Raw genomic sequence first — 17,606 nt, 5'->3', positions numbered from 1 at the left:
GCAGATGGAGCCGCAGGAGGAGGAAGATATGGAGCAATCCTGAACCTTCCTGATCAGCTTGTAAAACAGGGACCTTCTTGTCTGATTTTGGGGCTGTTGCTAGCAAAACATAATGACTGTCTCTGACAGCACAGCCTTTCAACTAGGGAGGGGGATTCTCTACTAGAGCCCTCCACTGATCTATATATGGGAACTGCTCTGGGTGGCCCAGTGGCTTAGCTATTACATTCCACACAGCTCTGACATCTCTAGGATCTCATGAGCCCTGTTTTGGCCACTTGACTCCAAAAGATGGCCATTCCAGTTCACAAAGAGTTCGAAGTCTCCCCATGCTTAGTTTTACACCATAATCATCAGAAAATCCAATTTTGAAATTCTTAAGCATACACTCAGGAGGAGTTTGACTCTTACTTTGCCCTTCCCCCATTGTTACAAACAATATGAGTACAAAAGAACTCCCTAGGATTACAAAAGGGATTAAGAACCGAGGTTTGTGCCAGCTTTCTAAAATGTCCCCCGTTGGATCATATCCTGGAGAACCAAAGGACAAAGAACTCTCAGACAGAAAGGGAAGGGGGTGCCCGTGGAGAGCCACACACTGGAAACTCAGGCTCAGGTACCTGAGCTCCTTATTCACACACTCAGGGGTTTTCAACACAGAGACAGAAGAGCAAAACAAAAGCGAAGAACGAGATCTCGGCAGGAGTAAAATCAGAGAAGGACCCTTGAAAATAAAGGTCCTCTATCCAGAGAAGAATGCTGGGAGGTGAACCCCGAGGAGGGACCAAACCAGGAGATGTCTCTTAGGGTGTTCTGTAAAAATAAACGAAAGCTGCAAAACAGACAGAGGGCAAACATATGGAAACAAATCCAAATGTATCCCCCCCGGGGAAGCTGGAGGTGGGACTCAGTCCCAGCAACTGTCCTCCCAAGAGCACACAGATCCCTCTTCTAGATAACTCTCCACCAACATCTCGGCACTGGAGAGCCTATTGTGTGAGCTGGGTCGCGTCCGACCCTCGATCACAATAGTACAACAACTAGCCACAGACAGACTATAGGTTGAGCAGATTGCAAATCTGCTCTGCTAATCTCTGGAGGCTTTCTTGATGACTCCAAATAGGTGGATGGGCATGCTGATTGTCCACGGCTGACTGTGGGTCAGACAGAAAAGACCAGTGGGGCCCTGGAACGTCTCAGGTGGCGCTTGGGTTTCTGCTCCGGGCAGTCAGGCCGAGGAGGTCAGCTGGCCTCCTGCGTTGCACAGACAAAAAGACAAATGAGTCCAAAGGACTCTTATCTCGCTTCGGCCTCCATATGTTGTATCGGAACAGCGAGATAAGACGTCTTGCCACATAATTGATCAATTAGCCAAATTAAGAAATTAGGAGTCTTTAATTAGCCGGCTACTTGGACCGCCGCATGGAAACCTAAGTAGTTCAAATCAATGTGGCAGTGAATACAGTTTGGGGCTGGCTTTTATGGGGAAAATTTCCTACTGACTAAGGAATGGGGAGGGGAGAAAGCATAGCAGTAAAACAAAGCAGTGAAATAAGCTTTCTTACAATGTTTATCTATAGGGTTCATTCAGAGGGAAACATTCTGAGAACAGCTGCTACTTTGCAAAGCTAGTCCAAGGCCACAGTCTGGGAAACCAGCCTCAAGGCCAAGAATAGGGAGTCACTTACTTTCAGAAAAAGTAAGTTCTGCTAAAAGTCTCTTTGTTTGAGAGAAAGTAAGTTTGCCAAAAATTATTCATGTTAAGGGCCCTTCTTTTCCACACTTCAATGTCCAATGCCTGAAAATTATTGTTTTACGTAGTTTGTCCAGATTTAGAGTACTTTTGGTGTGAAGGATAGTTGCAGTTCCTGTTACTCCATCTTGACCAGAATCAGAAGTCCTCATTTATTTACTTTACAGGAACACATGAACTATTTGCTAAACATTGTTATTTTTCAGATTTGGACAGCCGATGAAAGCATAGTTACTTGTTCTTTGGCTGTTTTCTCCTTAGGCTGTAATGTGGTCATTGCGTCCCGTAAGTTCGATGTATTGAAATCTACTGCAGACGAACTGCAGGCCGGCCTGCCCCCCACCCACCAGTGTCGGATCACTCCCATAAAATGCAACATCCGTAAGGAAGAGGAGGTAAGGCCAATGTGTCTCTATAACTGACTCGTTTTTAATCTGTAATAGTGGTTCCTAAACCTGACTGTGCTGCAGGTTTTGCTATGTGACCTGTCTCAGATGAGTTCAAGAGAAGCGGAACCTGTGAGGAAGAGTCTTCTGCTAATGATATACTTAGTAGGTAACCTCAGGAGAAGGACAAGGGGGGGGAGCAAAGTGATGAGTTTAGCTTTATGATCTGTGGGTACTGTGGTCTTCAAGTTACCATTCACAGTGAGAGACTGTAAGCTCTGCTAGAGCAGACCATCGGTCTAAGTAGCAAATTAGGTTATTAATCAGTTTACTTTTTTTTTTTGACAGAGACAGAGAGAGTCAGAGAGAGGGACAGATAGGGACAGACAGGAAGGAGAGAGTTGAGAAGCATCAGTTCTTCATTGCAGCACCTTAGTTGTCATTGATTGCTTTCTCATATGTGCCTTGACTGAGGGGGTACAGCAGAGTGAGTGACCCCTTGCTCAAGCCAGTGACCTTGGGCTCAAGCCAATGACCTTGGGCTTCAAGCCAGCGACCTTTGGATTCAAGCCAGCAACCATGGAGTCATGTCTATGATTCCATGCTCAAGCCAGCGACCCTGCGCACAGGCTGGTGAGCTCACACTCAAGGTGGCAACCTCGGGGTTTCGAACCTCAGTGCTCCACGTACCAGTCCAACGCTCTATCCACTGCGCCATGGCCTGGTCAGGCTAACCAGTTTACTTTTTTTTTTTTTTTTTGACAAAGACAGAGTGTCAGAGAGAGGGATTGATAGGGACAGACAGACAGGAAGGGAGAGAGATAAGAAGCATCAATTATTCTTTGCATCACCTTAGTTGTTCATTGATTGCTTTCTCATATGTGCTTTGACCAGGGAGCTACAGCAGACCGAGTGACCCTTACTCAAGCTAGTGACCTTGGGCTCAAGCTGGTGAGCCTTGTTTAAACCCGATGAGCCTGTGCTCAAGCTGGTGAGCCTTGTTTAAACCAGATGAGCCTGTGCTCAAGCTGGCGACCTTGGGATTTCGAACCTGGGTCCTCTGCGTCCCAGTCCGATGCTCTATCCACTGTGCCATGGCTTGGTCAGGCTAACCAGTTTACTTTTAATATTTTTCTTTAGGTAAATAATTTGGTCCAATCCACATTGGATATCTATGGTAAGATCAATTTCTTGGTAAACAACGGAGGAGGTCAGTTTGTGGCTCCTGCTGAAGACATCAGTTCAAAGGGATGGCATGCTGTGATTGAAACCAACCTGACAGGCACCTTCTACATGTGCAGAGCAGGCAAGTTGACCAGTGCCACCAAATTCCAAGGCGTCTTTGTTGAAAGATCATAGTTAATCCTGAAAGTGACATTGTTGGGGGCTCAGAAAGCTCCATGTCCTCAACATTTACTGCCCTGAAATACTCCCGTACAGCACAGAATTGTAAATTGCTATATGACTAGATAGTAATTTGGTTATATTTATAAATATGGATATATTTTTATCTTACAATTTTATTTTTATAAGTTTATTATGAGAAAATTATTAAAGATCTCTACAACGCTATAGCAACAAAGTTGTTCATAAATTAAAGAAAACTCGCACACTTACTTTGCTTTAAGAACTTTAGCTTGCTGGTGGTGGTGCAATGGATTAAGTATCAGCCTAAGACACTGAAGGACCCGTTTTAAACCCCAAGGTTGCTGGCTAGAGCAGTCTCCTTGGCTTAAGTGTGGGCCTACCAGCTTGAATGCGGGGTCACCAGATTGATTGCGGCCTTGCTTGCTTGAATGCAGCGGTGCTGGCTTGAGAACATGGTCACCAGCTTAAGCGTGAGATCACTGACATGATTCCAAGGTGGCTAGCTTGACCCCAAGGTCACTGGCTTAAGCAAGGGGTCACTGGTTCATTTCGAGGCCCCCAGTCAAGGCACATATGAGAAAGCAATCAATGAACAGCTAAAGTGAAGCAACTACAAATTGACATTTCTTGTCTCTCTCCTCCCCCTCTCACTCTCCCTTCCTGTCTCCCTCTCTAAAAAAGAAAAAGGAAAGAAAAAAACTAAAAGAATTAAATCTGTTACATTTGTGATAAGGACCTGTTAATTCAGTGAGGTCTTCAGGGAGATAATCCAGACAGTGTTCACATTCACTCTAACAACTAATTAGCATAGCATAGTCTTTCAATTACAGGTTATGTTTCAATCATTAAGATGTTTGTACTATTCAAGGCAATCTGTAGGTTAAACAAAATTCCTATCAAAATACCAGTGGTACCCTCTGACAAAGGCATGTCTGTGGTTCACTGTCTTTGGACACGTAAGAATTGGAACAAAAGAAATGTGGACTTGGATAGGTCTGGGGCCAGCCTGCTCCCTGCTGGCTTAAGATCAATAATCTCACATAGAAAAAAAAATAATACTAGTGGCATATTTCACAGAACTGGAAAAAATCAAAAATTTATATGGAACCACAAAAGACCCTGAATACCCATAGCAATCTTGGAAAAGGAAAACATGGTTGGAGGTATTTGTGCTAGCTAGTGTCAAACTATACTACCAGTCTACAGTAACCAAAACAGTATGGCACTGGTATACAAACAGATAGATAGATCAATGGAATAAAATAGAGAGCCCAGAAATAGAGCCCCGCCTATATGGTCAATTAATAGCTGACAAAGGAGGCAAGAACATATAGTGGAGTAAAGACAGTCTACTATTCAAGAAATAGTATTGGGAAAATTGCAGAAGAATTAAATTAGACCACCTTTTTATACGATATTAAGAATACCTTTTTTTTTTTTTTTTTACTTTAGTGAGAGGAGGGGAGGCAGAGACACACCCACATCCACATGCACCTTAACTGGGATCCACCGACCAGCCCACTGGGGGCGATGCTTTGCCCATCTTGGGCCCTTACTCTTGCAACTAGAGCCATATTTTAGCACCTGAGGTAGAGGCCATGGAGTCATCCTCAGTGCCTGGGGCCAACTCGCTTCAATCAAGCCATGACTACAGGAGGGGAGGAGAAGAGAGATAGAAATTAGAGGGGGAGGGGTAGAGTAGCAGTTGGGTGCTTCTCCTGTGTACCCTGACCGGGAATTGAACCCGGGACTTCCACAAGCCAAGCTGACGCTCTACCACTGAACCAACCAGCCAGGGCCAAGAATGCCCTTAAAATGATAAAGACTTAAATGTAAGGCTCAAAACATAAAATTCCTAGAAGAAAACATAGGGAGCAAAATGTCTGATATGTTTCTTAGCCATATTTTTTTTCCTAATATATCTTCTTAGGTAAGGGAAACAAAAGAAAAAATGAAAAAATGAGACTAAGTCAAATTAAAAAGTAAAGGAAACCATAAACAAAGCAAGAAGACAACCTACTGAATGGAAGAAAATATTTGCCAAATATGGACTTAGTATCCAAAATCTATATGGAACTCGAACAACAACGAAAAGCAATCAGTCTAACTAAAATATGGGCAGAGGACCTGAATAGACACTTCTCTAAGAGAACATACAAGTGGCCAACAGACACATGAAAAGGTGCTCACTGTCACTAATCATCAGAGAAATGCTAATTAGAACCACTGTGAGATATATTATACCTGTCAGATTGGCTCTCATCAATAAATCAACAAATAGCCTGACTGGTGCTGGCTCAGTGGCTTAGAGCGGCAATCTGAAATGCTGAGGTCCCAGTTCAAAACTTCAGGGTTGCTGGCTGGAGCGTGAGGTCACTGGCTTGTGCACATGATCATTGATATGATCCCAAGGTTGCTGGCTTGGCCTTAATGTCTCTGGCTTGAAGCCCAAGGTCCTCTACCTTGAGTAAGGGGTCACTGGCTAGGCTTGAGAACCCTCCATCAAGGCAAATATGAGAAGCAACCAGTGAACAACTAAAGTGAAGCAACTATGAGTTGATGCCTCTCATCTTCTTTCTCCCTTTCTGTCTCTCTGCCTCTAAAAATAGAAACATAAAATAAAAATCAATCAACAAATAACATATTATTGAAGATGTGGAACAAAGAGAACCCTGGTGCATTGTTGGTGGGGATGCGGATTGGTGCATCTACTATGGAAAAATTATGGATTTTCCTCAAAAAATTAAAAATTGATCTGCATTATGACCAAACAATTCCACTTCTGGGCATTTATCTAAAGAAACCCAAACCACTAATTTGAAAGAATATATGTGCCTCTGTGTTCACTGTCATGTTATTTACAATAGCCAAGACATGGAATCAACCCAAGTGCTCAATATCTGAGTGATTAAGAAAGCAATGATACATATATACATTGGAATATTAGTTGAACATATGAAAGAATGAAATCTTACCATTTACAATAGCATGGATGTACCTAGAGAGTATTATGCTATGGGAAATAAGTCAGAGAATGACAAATACCATAAGATTTCACTTATATGTAAACCTAAAGAATGTAGTATTTGAACAAACAGAATTGAAAGAGACTCAGATGCAGAAAACAGACTGATGGTTGCCAGAAGGAAGGGTCTGGGTGAGTGTGGAAAAGGTAAAGGAAATAAGAAGTACAGAAGTACAGAATGGTAATTACAAGATAGTCATGGATGCAATGCACAGCATGGAGAAATATAGTCAATAATATTGTAGTAAATGTGGTGTCAGGTAGGTATTTGGCATAACAGGGGGAACACTTTGTAAAGTATATAGTTGTCTAACTACTATACTGTACACTTGAAACTAATACAAATTATTATTATATGTAAATTTTATTTATTTATTTTTTTTTTTGAGAGACAGAGACAGACTGACAGACAGGAAGTGAGAGATGAGAAGCATCAATTTGTAGTTGTGGCACTTTAGTTGTTCATTGAGTGCTTCTCGAACATGCCTTGACCCAGGGAGGGACTCAAGCCGAGCCAGTGACCCCTTGCTTAAGCCAATGACCTTGGGCTCAAGCCAGTGACCCTGGGATCATGTCGGTGACCCCATGCTCAAGCTGGTGGCCTGTGCTCAAACTGGCAACTTCGGGGTTTTAAACCTGGCACCTCAGTGTCCCACATCAACACTCTATCCACTGCACCACCACCGGTCAGGGTATAAACTTTATTTTTAAAACACAGGTTAGCTCTGGCTGGTTGGCTTAGTGGTTGAGTGTCATCCCGGCATGTGGATGTCCTCGCTTTGAGTTGTGGTCAGGGCACACAGGAGAAGTGCCTATCTCCCATCCAAGACAATTGGAATCTAGCATGGAGTCCTGAAGCATTAACATGAGTTAAGTCATGAAACTGACTTGCCTCTGTAAGAGCAGGCATAATCAGTTTGTCAGCTCTAGCTTTGCCTGCAGGTAAATGCCTTGATGATGTTTACCAATGCCGCTCCCTGGAATACATCCTTGCTGCTTCATTATTTTCTGGCTTTGTTTGCTGTGCTGTGGGAAAGTGAACTTCTGCTTGCCACTCTTCTAAAAGATCTCTTCCCTAAAGATTGATAGGAAGTTCTGCAACACAGGGCTGTAATGTCATAGGCTGACCATCTGGTCCAGAGCAAGAGTAAATGTTAACACTTTGCTTTAAACCTCTTGCAGTGCCTAGGCCGATTACAGAGATATCGGCCTCTTGAAGGGGCCAATTGTGAGGCCAAGAATTAATACTGATGTTGGATATATCTGCCCCTGTATCAATTAGACCCTTAAATTTTTTATTTTGTTTAGTAATTTCACAGGTAACTCTCCTGTGAGTTCAGGAGAAACTTCTGCCCCTTCCTTAACAATCCAGAAGGATCTACACTGGGGGCCTTGCCCGTTATAGGAGTTATTACCAGATAACTTTTTAAGACCTATCCATAGAACAGGGCAGACATCTAATTACTGCACACGTCCTCTTTCTTCACCGCCCTCAGTTTGCCTTTATTCCCATCATCTCCCTGACTGGGGGTCGTGGTTACTTCTCTCGTTCTCTAGACAGGCTCCTCAGTGTGGCCCCTTAGTCCCTTCTGGAGTTCCAGGTTGTATTTCTGGACATCCTGTAGATTACAACCTGCCCAGTGTTCTAGCGTGCATGGGTTTTGAGGTGGGCTCTTAGGAATGCGTCCTGGGCTTTGAGGACGCGGAGTGGGACCTACAGAGAGATGTGAGCTTTGGAGTTGTTTGGGGGAACTGAGATTTGAGACGAGGGTGCTTGGACATTATGATTGCATTTGGTGCTTGTTTTACAGGCTTCTCAGGTTCCTTCTGTCTGGCTCATTGGTCTTGTCTATGATTTCCAGACCCAGCCCACTGGAAGCCCTGAGGAAGTCAGCATGTTTCTGTATTTATTTAATGATGGAGGCAGCACTAACAGCTGCACAGTGAGGTGAAGGTCACCTGAGCATGGGGCACTTTCAGAGACCTTTTCCCGGGAACCCCAAGGATTTGCCTCTTTTGCGGACTTTGTGACAAACCAGTTCTGCTGATACTTGGCTAAGACAGCTTTTTCATACTAGCTGGGACTATATTTAGTGGCCATGATCCTGCCATTTCTTGCTGTTTGAACATATGCTCTTCTTACCACTATTTAATGACTTTTTTCCGTTCTGAAGCCCCAAGGTAAGGTAACTTCTTGCTTCGTCCTTAGCTCAGAGTGCCATATAGACCTCATTTTAGCTTTCTGGCTTGGAGCCTCTCATGTATATGGGATTCCAATATGTACAGTATATAATTAAATTTGGTTATTTTGTCATGTTAATCTCTCTCCTGTAGATTTAATTATTAGACCAACCAGAAGAACCTAAAAGGGTAGATGAAAAATTTTTGTCTTCCACAATAGGTTTTTCTCCCTCACATAAAAAGTTCAGGCAGATAGGTGAAGATAGTGTTGTAGTTTCATAATGTTAGGGACCATGATACTGTGATTTATAAATACATCTTATGTCCATAGTTCCTGGCTCACAGACCCCTATCCCCTGGAATTCCCTGATAAAAGCAATCAGAGCATCTTCCATTATATTTGATCTCTTAGTGTCAGTTCTTGAAGTTGCTTTAGAGCCATAAAGGTGAAATGGGTGTCCTGTTATTTATAACAAACCCGTTTCAATGGCAGCTGAATTTGTGTTAATGAGTGATTTTTGGAAATCTCCTAACGACGGGATACTGTTTGCCAAGGAATCGACCGTGAAGTTAGAACTTCCAGTCCTGCCCCTGAGTTCCAGAGAGGGGAGAGGGGCTGGGTTGAATCAGTCCCCAGTGGCCAATGATTTAACCAGTTATGCCTGTGTAATGAAAATAAAAATCCAGAAGGATGGGGTTCAGAGCACATCCAGCTTGGTGACTCATAACCCTTTCACATGCCACATTTCTGGGCTCCAGGCTCTGCAAACAGAAGTTCCTTTGTTTGGACCTCATCCAGTGTGTCTCATCACGTGGCTGTTTGTTCATGTCCTTTAACATCATTTGTAATAAATGATAATCTTGTGAGTAAACCGGTTTCTTGAGTTCTGTGAGCCAGTATAAAAAATTTGTTATATCCAAGGAGGGGGCTGTGGGGAGCTCTGATGTATAGCCAGTCAGTCAGAAGTACAGGTAAGAACCCGGACTTGTGACTGGCATCTCATGACTATCTCAAATATCTTGAGGCTAATGTTCTGAAAAGTATCAGGGGAGAAACACAAAGATGATTTCAGAGTAAAATATATAGTAGTATTTAAGTAGAAGCAGAAAGTGTATATAGGGTAATTTAAATAAACACATTCTCCTTCTTTGAGCTAGTAGTAATATTTTTATAAATTTTGAAAATATTTGATGTGGTATGTACTAGTTTATCTTCATTTACAAACTTTTTTTTTTTTTTGTCTATTTATGACCTTATAGTCTTTGAGATGAGTTTTATACTCACGTTTCTTTCTCAAAAATCCTGTTTGGGAAATTGATTGGAATTGTGTTAAACATTTTAATAATTTGGAAATAATTAATATGTTTCAATATTGTCTTCCCATATTGTCATGTCTTTCACTAATAAATTCTTCTTTTATATCTTTTGACAAAGGTTTGTGGTTTTGATCATGTAGATCTCATACTTTTCTATATATTTTCTTTATTGATTTGCCTAGAGGGGGAAGAGAGAAACAACAATTTGTTGTTCTACTTACTTATGCATTTAGTGGTTGATTCTTGTAGGTTCACTGACTGGGGATCGAACCTGTAACCTTTGTGTATTAGGACTATGCTCTGAGCTACTTGGCCAGGGCTCATATTTCTTTTTTTTTTTTTTATTAGGGTCACATGTAGATATATATTTTTAAAGACTTTATTTATTTTTTTTAGAAAGGGAAGAGAGAGAAGTTGGGGAGGAGCAGGAAGCATCAACTTTCATATGTGCCTTGATCAGGCAAGCCCGGGGTTTTGAACTGGTGACCAGCGTTCTAGCACCTAGATATTTTTTATGTCTATGGCCAGGCCTTTTATTTCCCCAATAATTTTCAACTTGATTGTTGTTGGTTTATAGAAGAATTATTTTTTAACTTGATCCCGTAGCTTTATCCAATGTTATTCATCTTTACTTAACAGTTGGTCACATTAGTTTTTTCTGTTTTCTAAAAATACAATGATGTTGTTTAAAAATAAGTACTATATTTTACTGTGTCAAAGAGGCATTCAATTCTGAAATGCACCATCTCTTTATATACTGTCAACAATGTGAAAATGGTACTATTTGTAATTGCGGGGAGCCACTACTTGTAAGACATTTCTCAATTTCAACAATGTGAAAATGTCATTTTAGATTAAACAATATTGTATTTTATATCTTCTTTTCTAGTGACTTTACCTCCTTTTATCTGTCGTATATTAAGAACTGGTCAGAACTCATAGGAAAGCATTAAGTATAGTGGGAAGGCAGCTGTATTTTTGTTTACGATTCTAACAGGAATGGGTATTAAATTGTTCTCTGGTCTTTATATTCTAAAAATTAGATTTCTGTTGAAGTGATTCCTGAGGTACATCTCTAACCTTGTCTTGACTTGTATGAATTGAATGGATGTGTACATATGAAATCAGCTTTCAAAAATGCTACCATATTTAAGAATGAAGTTAACAACGCAGTGTAAGACTTGTATGCTAAAAGTGATAAAACGTTGCTGGGAGTAGTGAAAGAAGATCTCAGTAAATGGGAAGACATTCTGTGTTTTTGAATTGGAAGACTCAATGTTGTTAAGATGCTAGCTCTTCCCAAATTTATCTGTAAGTTCAGTGCAATCTCTATCAATTTTCTGCAAAGATTGACAAGTGGGTCCTAAAATATCTATGGAAATGCAGAAAACCCAAAATAGCCAAAACAATTTTAGAAATGAAGGAAGTTGGAGGATTTATATTTCTTGATTTCAAAGGTATTACTTCTTGATTTCAAAACACTATGGTACTGGCATAAGGACAGATGTATAGATAAATGGAAAAGAATTGAGGGTCCAAAAATAAACCCTTATATTTCTGGTCAATTGATTTTCTTCAGAGGTGCCAACACAGTTCTATGGGAAAATGACAATCTTTTCAACAAGTGGTACTGGGACAGTTGGATATCCATTGTACAAAATGACCCTACTTCACACCATAAATGACAAACAGTTAACTAATAGTCCAAAATGGATCATGGACCTAATGGGAAAGAGTAAAATTTTATGATTTTAGATGGAAACATGGAGAAAAATCTTTTTTTTCTTAATTTTTTTAAATTTAATTTATTAGGGATGACACTATATAACAAAATTATACAGATTTCCGGTGCACAATTCCATACCACATCTTGTGTACACTGTGTTGTGTTCACCCCGCTAGTCAAGTTTCTGTCTGTCACTATTATCTGCCTTAAACCCTCCAGCAGCTCCACTCCAACAATCACCACCCTGATGTCTGTGTTTGTGAGGTCTTTTTTTTGTCCTTTTTAGCTCAGTCCTTCAACCACCTCTAACTGAGTTCATCCCCACCCTGACAACTGTCAGCCTGTTTTCTGTTAATCAGTGTGTCTCTGTTTTGCTTGTTAGTCCATTTTCTTCTTTTTTTCTTTTTTTCTTTTGATTGTTAGTCCATTTTCTTCATGTCATTCCACTTATGAGTAAAATCGTGTGGTACATTCTCTGACTGACTTATTTCACTTATCATGATACTCTCCAGGTCTATCCAGGCTGTCACAAAAGGTAAGATTTCCTTCTTTCCTGTGGCTGAATAGTATTCCATTGTATAAATGTACCACTTTTTTTTTTGTATTTTTCTGAAGTTGGAAACAGGGAGGCAGTCAGACAAACTCCCACATGCGCCCGACTGGGATCCAACTGGCATGCCCACCAGGGGGCGATGCTCTGCCCATCTGGGGTGTTGCTCTGTTGCGACCAGAGTCATTCTAGCGCCTGAGGCAGAGGCCATGGAGTCATCCTCAGCGCCCGGGCCAACTTTGCTCTAATGGAGCCTTGGCTGCGGGAGGGGAAGAGAGAGACAGAGAGGAAGGAGAGGGGGAGGGGTGGAGAAGCAGATGGGTGCTTCTCCTGTGTGCCCTGGCCGGGAATCGAACCCGGGACTCCTACACGCCAGGCCGACGCTCTACCACTGAGCCAGCCGGCCAGGACCTGTACCACATTTTTATCTGCTCATCTACTAATGGACACTTGGGCTAACCTTGGATTAGGCAAAGAGTGGTATAAAAACACCATGAAACATACCAAAATATGCATAAAATATTAAATTGTTAAACTAAACTTGAAATCAAATGTGTTTTTGCCTCAGAAGACAGCATAAGAAAGTGAAAAGATAAACCACAGATTGGGAAAAAACTTCAAAATCCTGTATCTCATAAAGGACTTGTATCCAGAATATATGAAGAACTTTTATAATTCAGTAATAAGAAAGTAACCCAATTATAAAATGGGGAATGGATTTGAGTAGATACTTCATTCAAAGAGTATACATATATGATGGCTAGTAAGCACAACAGAAGATGCTCAACACCATTGGTCCCTCAGGACATGTAAATGAGAACCTCAGTGAAACACAATTCACATCCAGAGAGACTGGAACCAGGAAGTCAGACAGTAAATGCGTAGAGGAGTCCGCATGCATTTCCCGTAGGAATGTAAAACTGTGGAGACAGTTTGAAAAACAGTTTGGCAGTTTTCTAAAACGCTGTGCACAGAGTTACCGTATGACTCTGCAGTCCTACTCTTAATCCAAGAGAAATCAAAATGTATGTTCATAATTACCTCAAAATGGAAACAATCCAGATGTTCATCAGCTGGTGAATGGATAAAATATGGTGTATCTGTACAATGGAGTATCTGTACTATTCCACAATAAAAAGTAACTGTTGGCCCATGTTACAGCATGGATGAATCTCAAAAACATGATTCTAAGAAACCAGACATAAAAGACCACATATTGTGTGATTCCATTTATGTGAAATGTTCCAAAGAGGCAAACCTACAGAAACAGAAAGTAAATGAGTTTTGCCAAGGGCATGGATTTGGCTGCTAATGGGCATCAGTGAACTTTTTGGGATGATGGAAATGTTCTAAAATTGGATTGTGTTGATGGTTGCATAATTCTGTGTGTGTGTGTGTGTGTGTGTGTGTGTGTGTTTTCTTTTAAAGAATTATTAAATTGTACACATAAAGTAGAATTTTATGGCAAGTAAATTTTATTTCAGCCAGCCTTTTTATAAAACAAGAAATGTAAATTTAAATTTAAAATATATGTCAAGAGCAACATGCTGGAACAAGGGATCAGAGAAAGGTTAGCAAAATGGTATATGATTGTCATCTGTCTGTTTCCTGCAGTTCACAACTCTTGGATGAGAGAGCATGGAGGATCTATTGTCAATATCATTATACTTGTTAAAAGTGGATTTCCAGGATTTGCGTAAGCATTTTTATATTTTTTTTTTCTTCCAATCACTGTCATAGCAATTAGTAAAAGTTTACTGTACACATGCCAGAAAGACTGTTTGGAAACCTGGAGGCTCAGGGGTATATTCTCATAAAGTGGCTTATATAGCGAGAAAGCAGTGACAGTTTCTTCTTAAGAGATTGGCTGCAGTATTTGAATTTTCAGTGGTTACCTCATATACACCAAGATCATAATCTTTTCATAAATTGTGATCTCAATACTTAGCACTCCCCTATTTCAACTTTAAAAATATCCTTCCAAAACATTCCCATTCATATTATGGTTGTAAGATTTACCAACAAAGGAAAAACATATAGCATGCCTCAATGAAAACTTTTAGATTATTAATGTGTTAATTAACATATAGTGTGGGGCATGCTTATTCTAAATATTTTTATGTGACATTCACATTTAATAAATGTCTTGCATTATTTCAATAACCCTAATCTGGCTATTACTAAACTACTCATTATTGTTTGGAGACATCACTTTTTTGTTGAAGTGTCGAAATGAAACTAGCCTATATTAATTTAGATTTGAAAACCATGAATACTCCTATTTAATTGTAGATATAACTTCTAAATTGTTGCTCCATAATGAAATTTGACTTATTTAACTTTTTTTTATTTTGAGAAACTTTACATTGCAAACTAATTTTTTTAAAAAAAGAAATCAATAAACAAATTTAGCCTACTGGCTTGATAGCTCTTTCATAGTTGTCTAAATGGCCATCCAAAAGAACAGGTAGAAAAACAATATGCCAGGAAGCTATTTGAAAACCATAAGTTTAGCAGTTTAGTCTGGTCTTTAAAAAATTAGTTTTCCCAATTTTTTAGTATCTTTTATGAGCTTTATTCCTTTACATGCTGTTATGCTTGCATATATATATTTTGTATGCATATATATAACTGTATGTATGCATATATACTGCTCACAAAAATTAGGAGATATCTTATCGCTTCATATTCATTTTGAAGTATCCCCTAATTTCTGTGAACAGTATATATATAACTGTATGCATATATATACCTGTATGTAGGTTAGTTTCATTTCCACACCTTAACAAAAAAGATGTCTCTAAACAATAATCAGTTTCGTAATAGCCAGATTAGGGTTATTGGAAATAATGCAAGATATTTATTAAGTGTGAATACACATAAAAATAATTTAGCATAAGCATGCCCCATGCAATATGTTGGACACATTTATAATACAAAAGTTTTTTTAAGGTTATTTCAGAAATAACCTATGCAATATGTTGGACACATTTATAATACAAAAGTTTTTTTAAGGTTATTTCAGAAATAACCTGTTAACTTTTTCAGGTAGTGATCTTAATTCCTTTTTTTTCTTATAAATTTTTATTAATTTTAATGGGGTGGCATCAATAAACCAGGGTACATATGTTTAAAGAAAACATATCCAGGTTATCTTGTCATTCAGTTATGTTGCATACCTATCACCCAAAGTCAGATTGTCCTCCGTCACCCTCTATCTAGTTTTCTTTGTGCACCTCCCCCTCCCCTTCCCCTCTCCCTCCCTCTCCTCCCCCCCAACCACCACACTCTTGTCCATGTCTCTTAGACTCATTTTTATGTCCCACCTGTGTATGGAATCATGCAGTTCTTGTTTTTTTCTGATTTACTTATTTCACTCCATATAATGTTATCAAGATCCAACCATTTTGTTGTAAATGATCTGATGTGATCATTTCTTATGGCTGAGTAGTATTCCATAGTGTATATGTAACACATCTTTATCCAATCATCTATTGAAGGGCTTTTTGGTTGTTTCCATGTCTTGGCCACTGTGAACAATGCTGCAGTGAACATGGGGCTACATGTGTCTTTACGTATCAATGTTTCTGAGTTTTGGGGGTATATACCCAGTAGAGGGATTGCTGGGTCATAAGGTAATTCTATTTTCAGTTTTTTGAGGAACCACCATACTTTCTTCCATAACGGTTGTACTACTTTACATTCCCACCAACAGTGTATGAGGGTTCCTTTTTCTCCACAGCCTTTCCAACATTTGCTATTACCTGTCTTGTTGATAATAGCTAATCTAACAGGTATGAGGTGGTATCTCATTGTAGTTTTGATTTACATTTCTCTAATAACTAATGAAGATGAGCATCTTTTCATATATCTGTTGGCCATTTGTATTTCTTCCTGGGAGAAGTGTCTGTTCATGTCCTCTTCCCATTTTTTTATTAGATTGTTTGTTGTTGAGTTTTATGAGTTCTTTATATAGTTTGGATATTAGGACCTTATCTAAGCTGTTGTTTGAAAATATCATTCCCCATTTAGTTGGCTGTTTTTTTGTTTTCAGTTTCTCTTGCTGAGCAAAAACTTCTTAGTCTGATGTAGTCCATCCCATTCATTTATCTTTGCCTTCACTTCTCTTGCCTTTGGAGTCAAATTCATAAAATGCTCTTTCAATCCAAGGTCCATGAGTTTAGTACCTATATCTTTTTCTATGTACTTTATTGTTTCAGGTCTTATATTTAGGTCTTTGATCCATTTTGAATTAATTTTAGTACAAGGGGACAAACTAGTTGAGTTTCATTCTTTTACATGTGGCTTTCCAGTTTTCCTAGCACCATTTGTTGAAGAGGCTTTCTTTTCTCCATTGTGTGTTGTTGGCCCCTTTATCAAAAATTATTTGACCATATATATGTGGTTTTATTTCTGGACTTTCTATTCTGTTCCATTGGTCTGAGTATCTCTTTTTCTGCCAATACCACGCTGTTTTGATTGTCGTGGCTCTATAATATAGTTTGAAGTCAGGTATTGTAATGCCCACAGCTTCATTTTTTTCCTTAGGATTGCTTTGGCTATTTGGGGTTTTTTATAGTTCCATAGAAATCTGATGATTTTTTGTTCCATTTCTTTAAAAAATATCATTGGAATTTTGATGGGAATTGCGTTAAATTTGTATATTGCTTTGGATAATATGGCCATTTTGATTATATTTATTCTTCCTATCCAAGAACAGGGAATATTTTTCCATCTCATTGTATCTTTTTCGATTTCCCTTAACAATGCTTTGTAGTTTTCGTTATATAGGTTCTTTACATTCTTTGTTATGTTTATTCCTAGGTATTTTATTTTTTTTGTTGCAATCGTGAAAGGGATTATTTTTTTGAGTTCGTTTTCTAATGTTTCATTTCTGGCATATAGAAAGGCTATGGACTTTTGTATATTAATTTTGTACCCTGCGACATTACTGTATTGGTTTGTTGTTTCTAGTAATCTTTTTGTGGAGTCTTTGGGGTTTTCGATGTATAGGATCATATATATCATCTGCAAAAAGTGATACCTTTACTTCTTCTTTTCCCATATGAATGCCATTTATTTCTTTCTGTTGTCTGATTGCTCTGGCTGGAACTTCTAGCACCACGTTAAATAAGAGTGGAGAGAGTGGACAACCCTGTCTTGTTCCTGATTTAAGGGGGAAAGTCCTCAGTTTTATGCCGTTTAATATGATGTTAGTTATTGGTTTATCACATTTGGCCTTTATCATGTTGAGATATTTTCCTTCTATAACCATTTTGTTGAGTGTCTTAAACATAAGG

The 17,606-nt window shown here is 39.3% G+C and overlaps 1 protein-coding gene and 1 non-coding gene across 2 annotated transcripts in view; both read left to right on the top strand.

The window, feature by feature from the left end:
- Nucleotides 1–17,606, top strand: part of PECR (peroxisomal trans-2-enoyl-CoA reductase) — a 53,320-nt gene that overhangs the window by 15,171 nt on the left and 20,543 nt on the right. Inside the window, exons 2-4 of the mRNA XM_066345070.1 lie at nt 2,015–2,148; nt 3,280–3,445; nt 13,921–14,002. Coding sequence (XP_066201167.1) covers nt 2,015–2,148; nt 3,280–3,445; nt 13,921–14,002 — 382 coding nt within the window. The remainder of the gene's footprint in view (nt 1–2,014; nt 2,149–3,279; nt 3,446–13,920; nt 14,003–17,606) is intronic.
- On the top strand, nt 4,421–4,551 carry LOC136379268 (small nucleolar RNA SNORA38). The gene has a single exon (XR_010746747.1). It is a non-coding gene; the product is annotated as a small nucleolar RNA SNORA38 (small nucleolar RNA).

The sequence above is a fragment of the Saccopteryx leptura genome, chromosome 7 (genome assembly GCF_036850995.1).
Source record: "Saccopteryx leptura isolate mSacLep1 chromosome 7, mSacLep1_pri_phased_curated, whole genome shotgun sequence".
Classification (NCBI taxonomy): domain Eukaryota; kingdom Metazoa; phylum Chordata; class Mammalia; order Chiroptera; family Emballonuridae; genus Saccopteryx; species Saccopteryx leptura.
The sequence above is the reverse complement of the archived record's forward strand: the minus strand, read 5'-3'. Positions and strand labels throughout refer to the sequence as shown.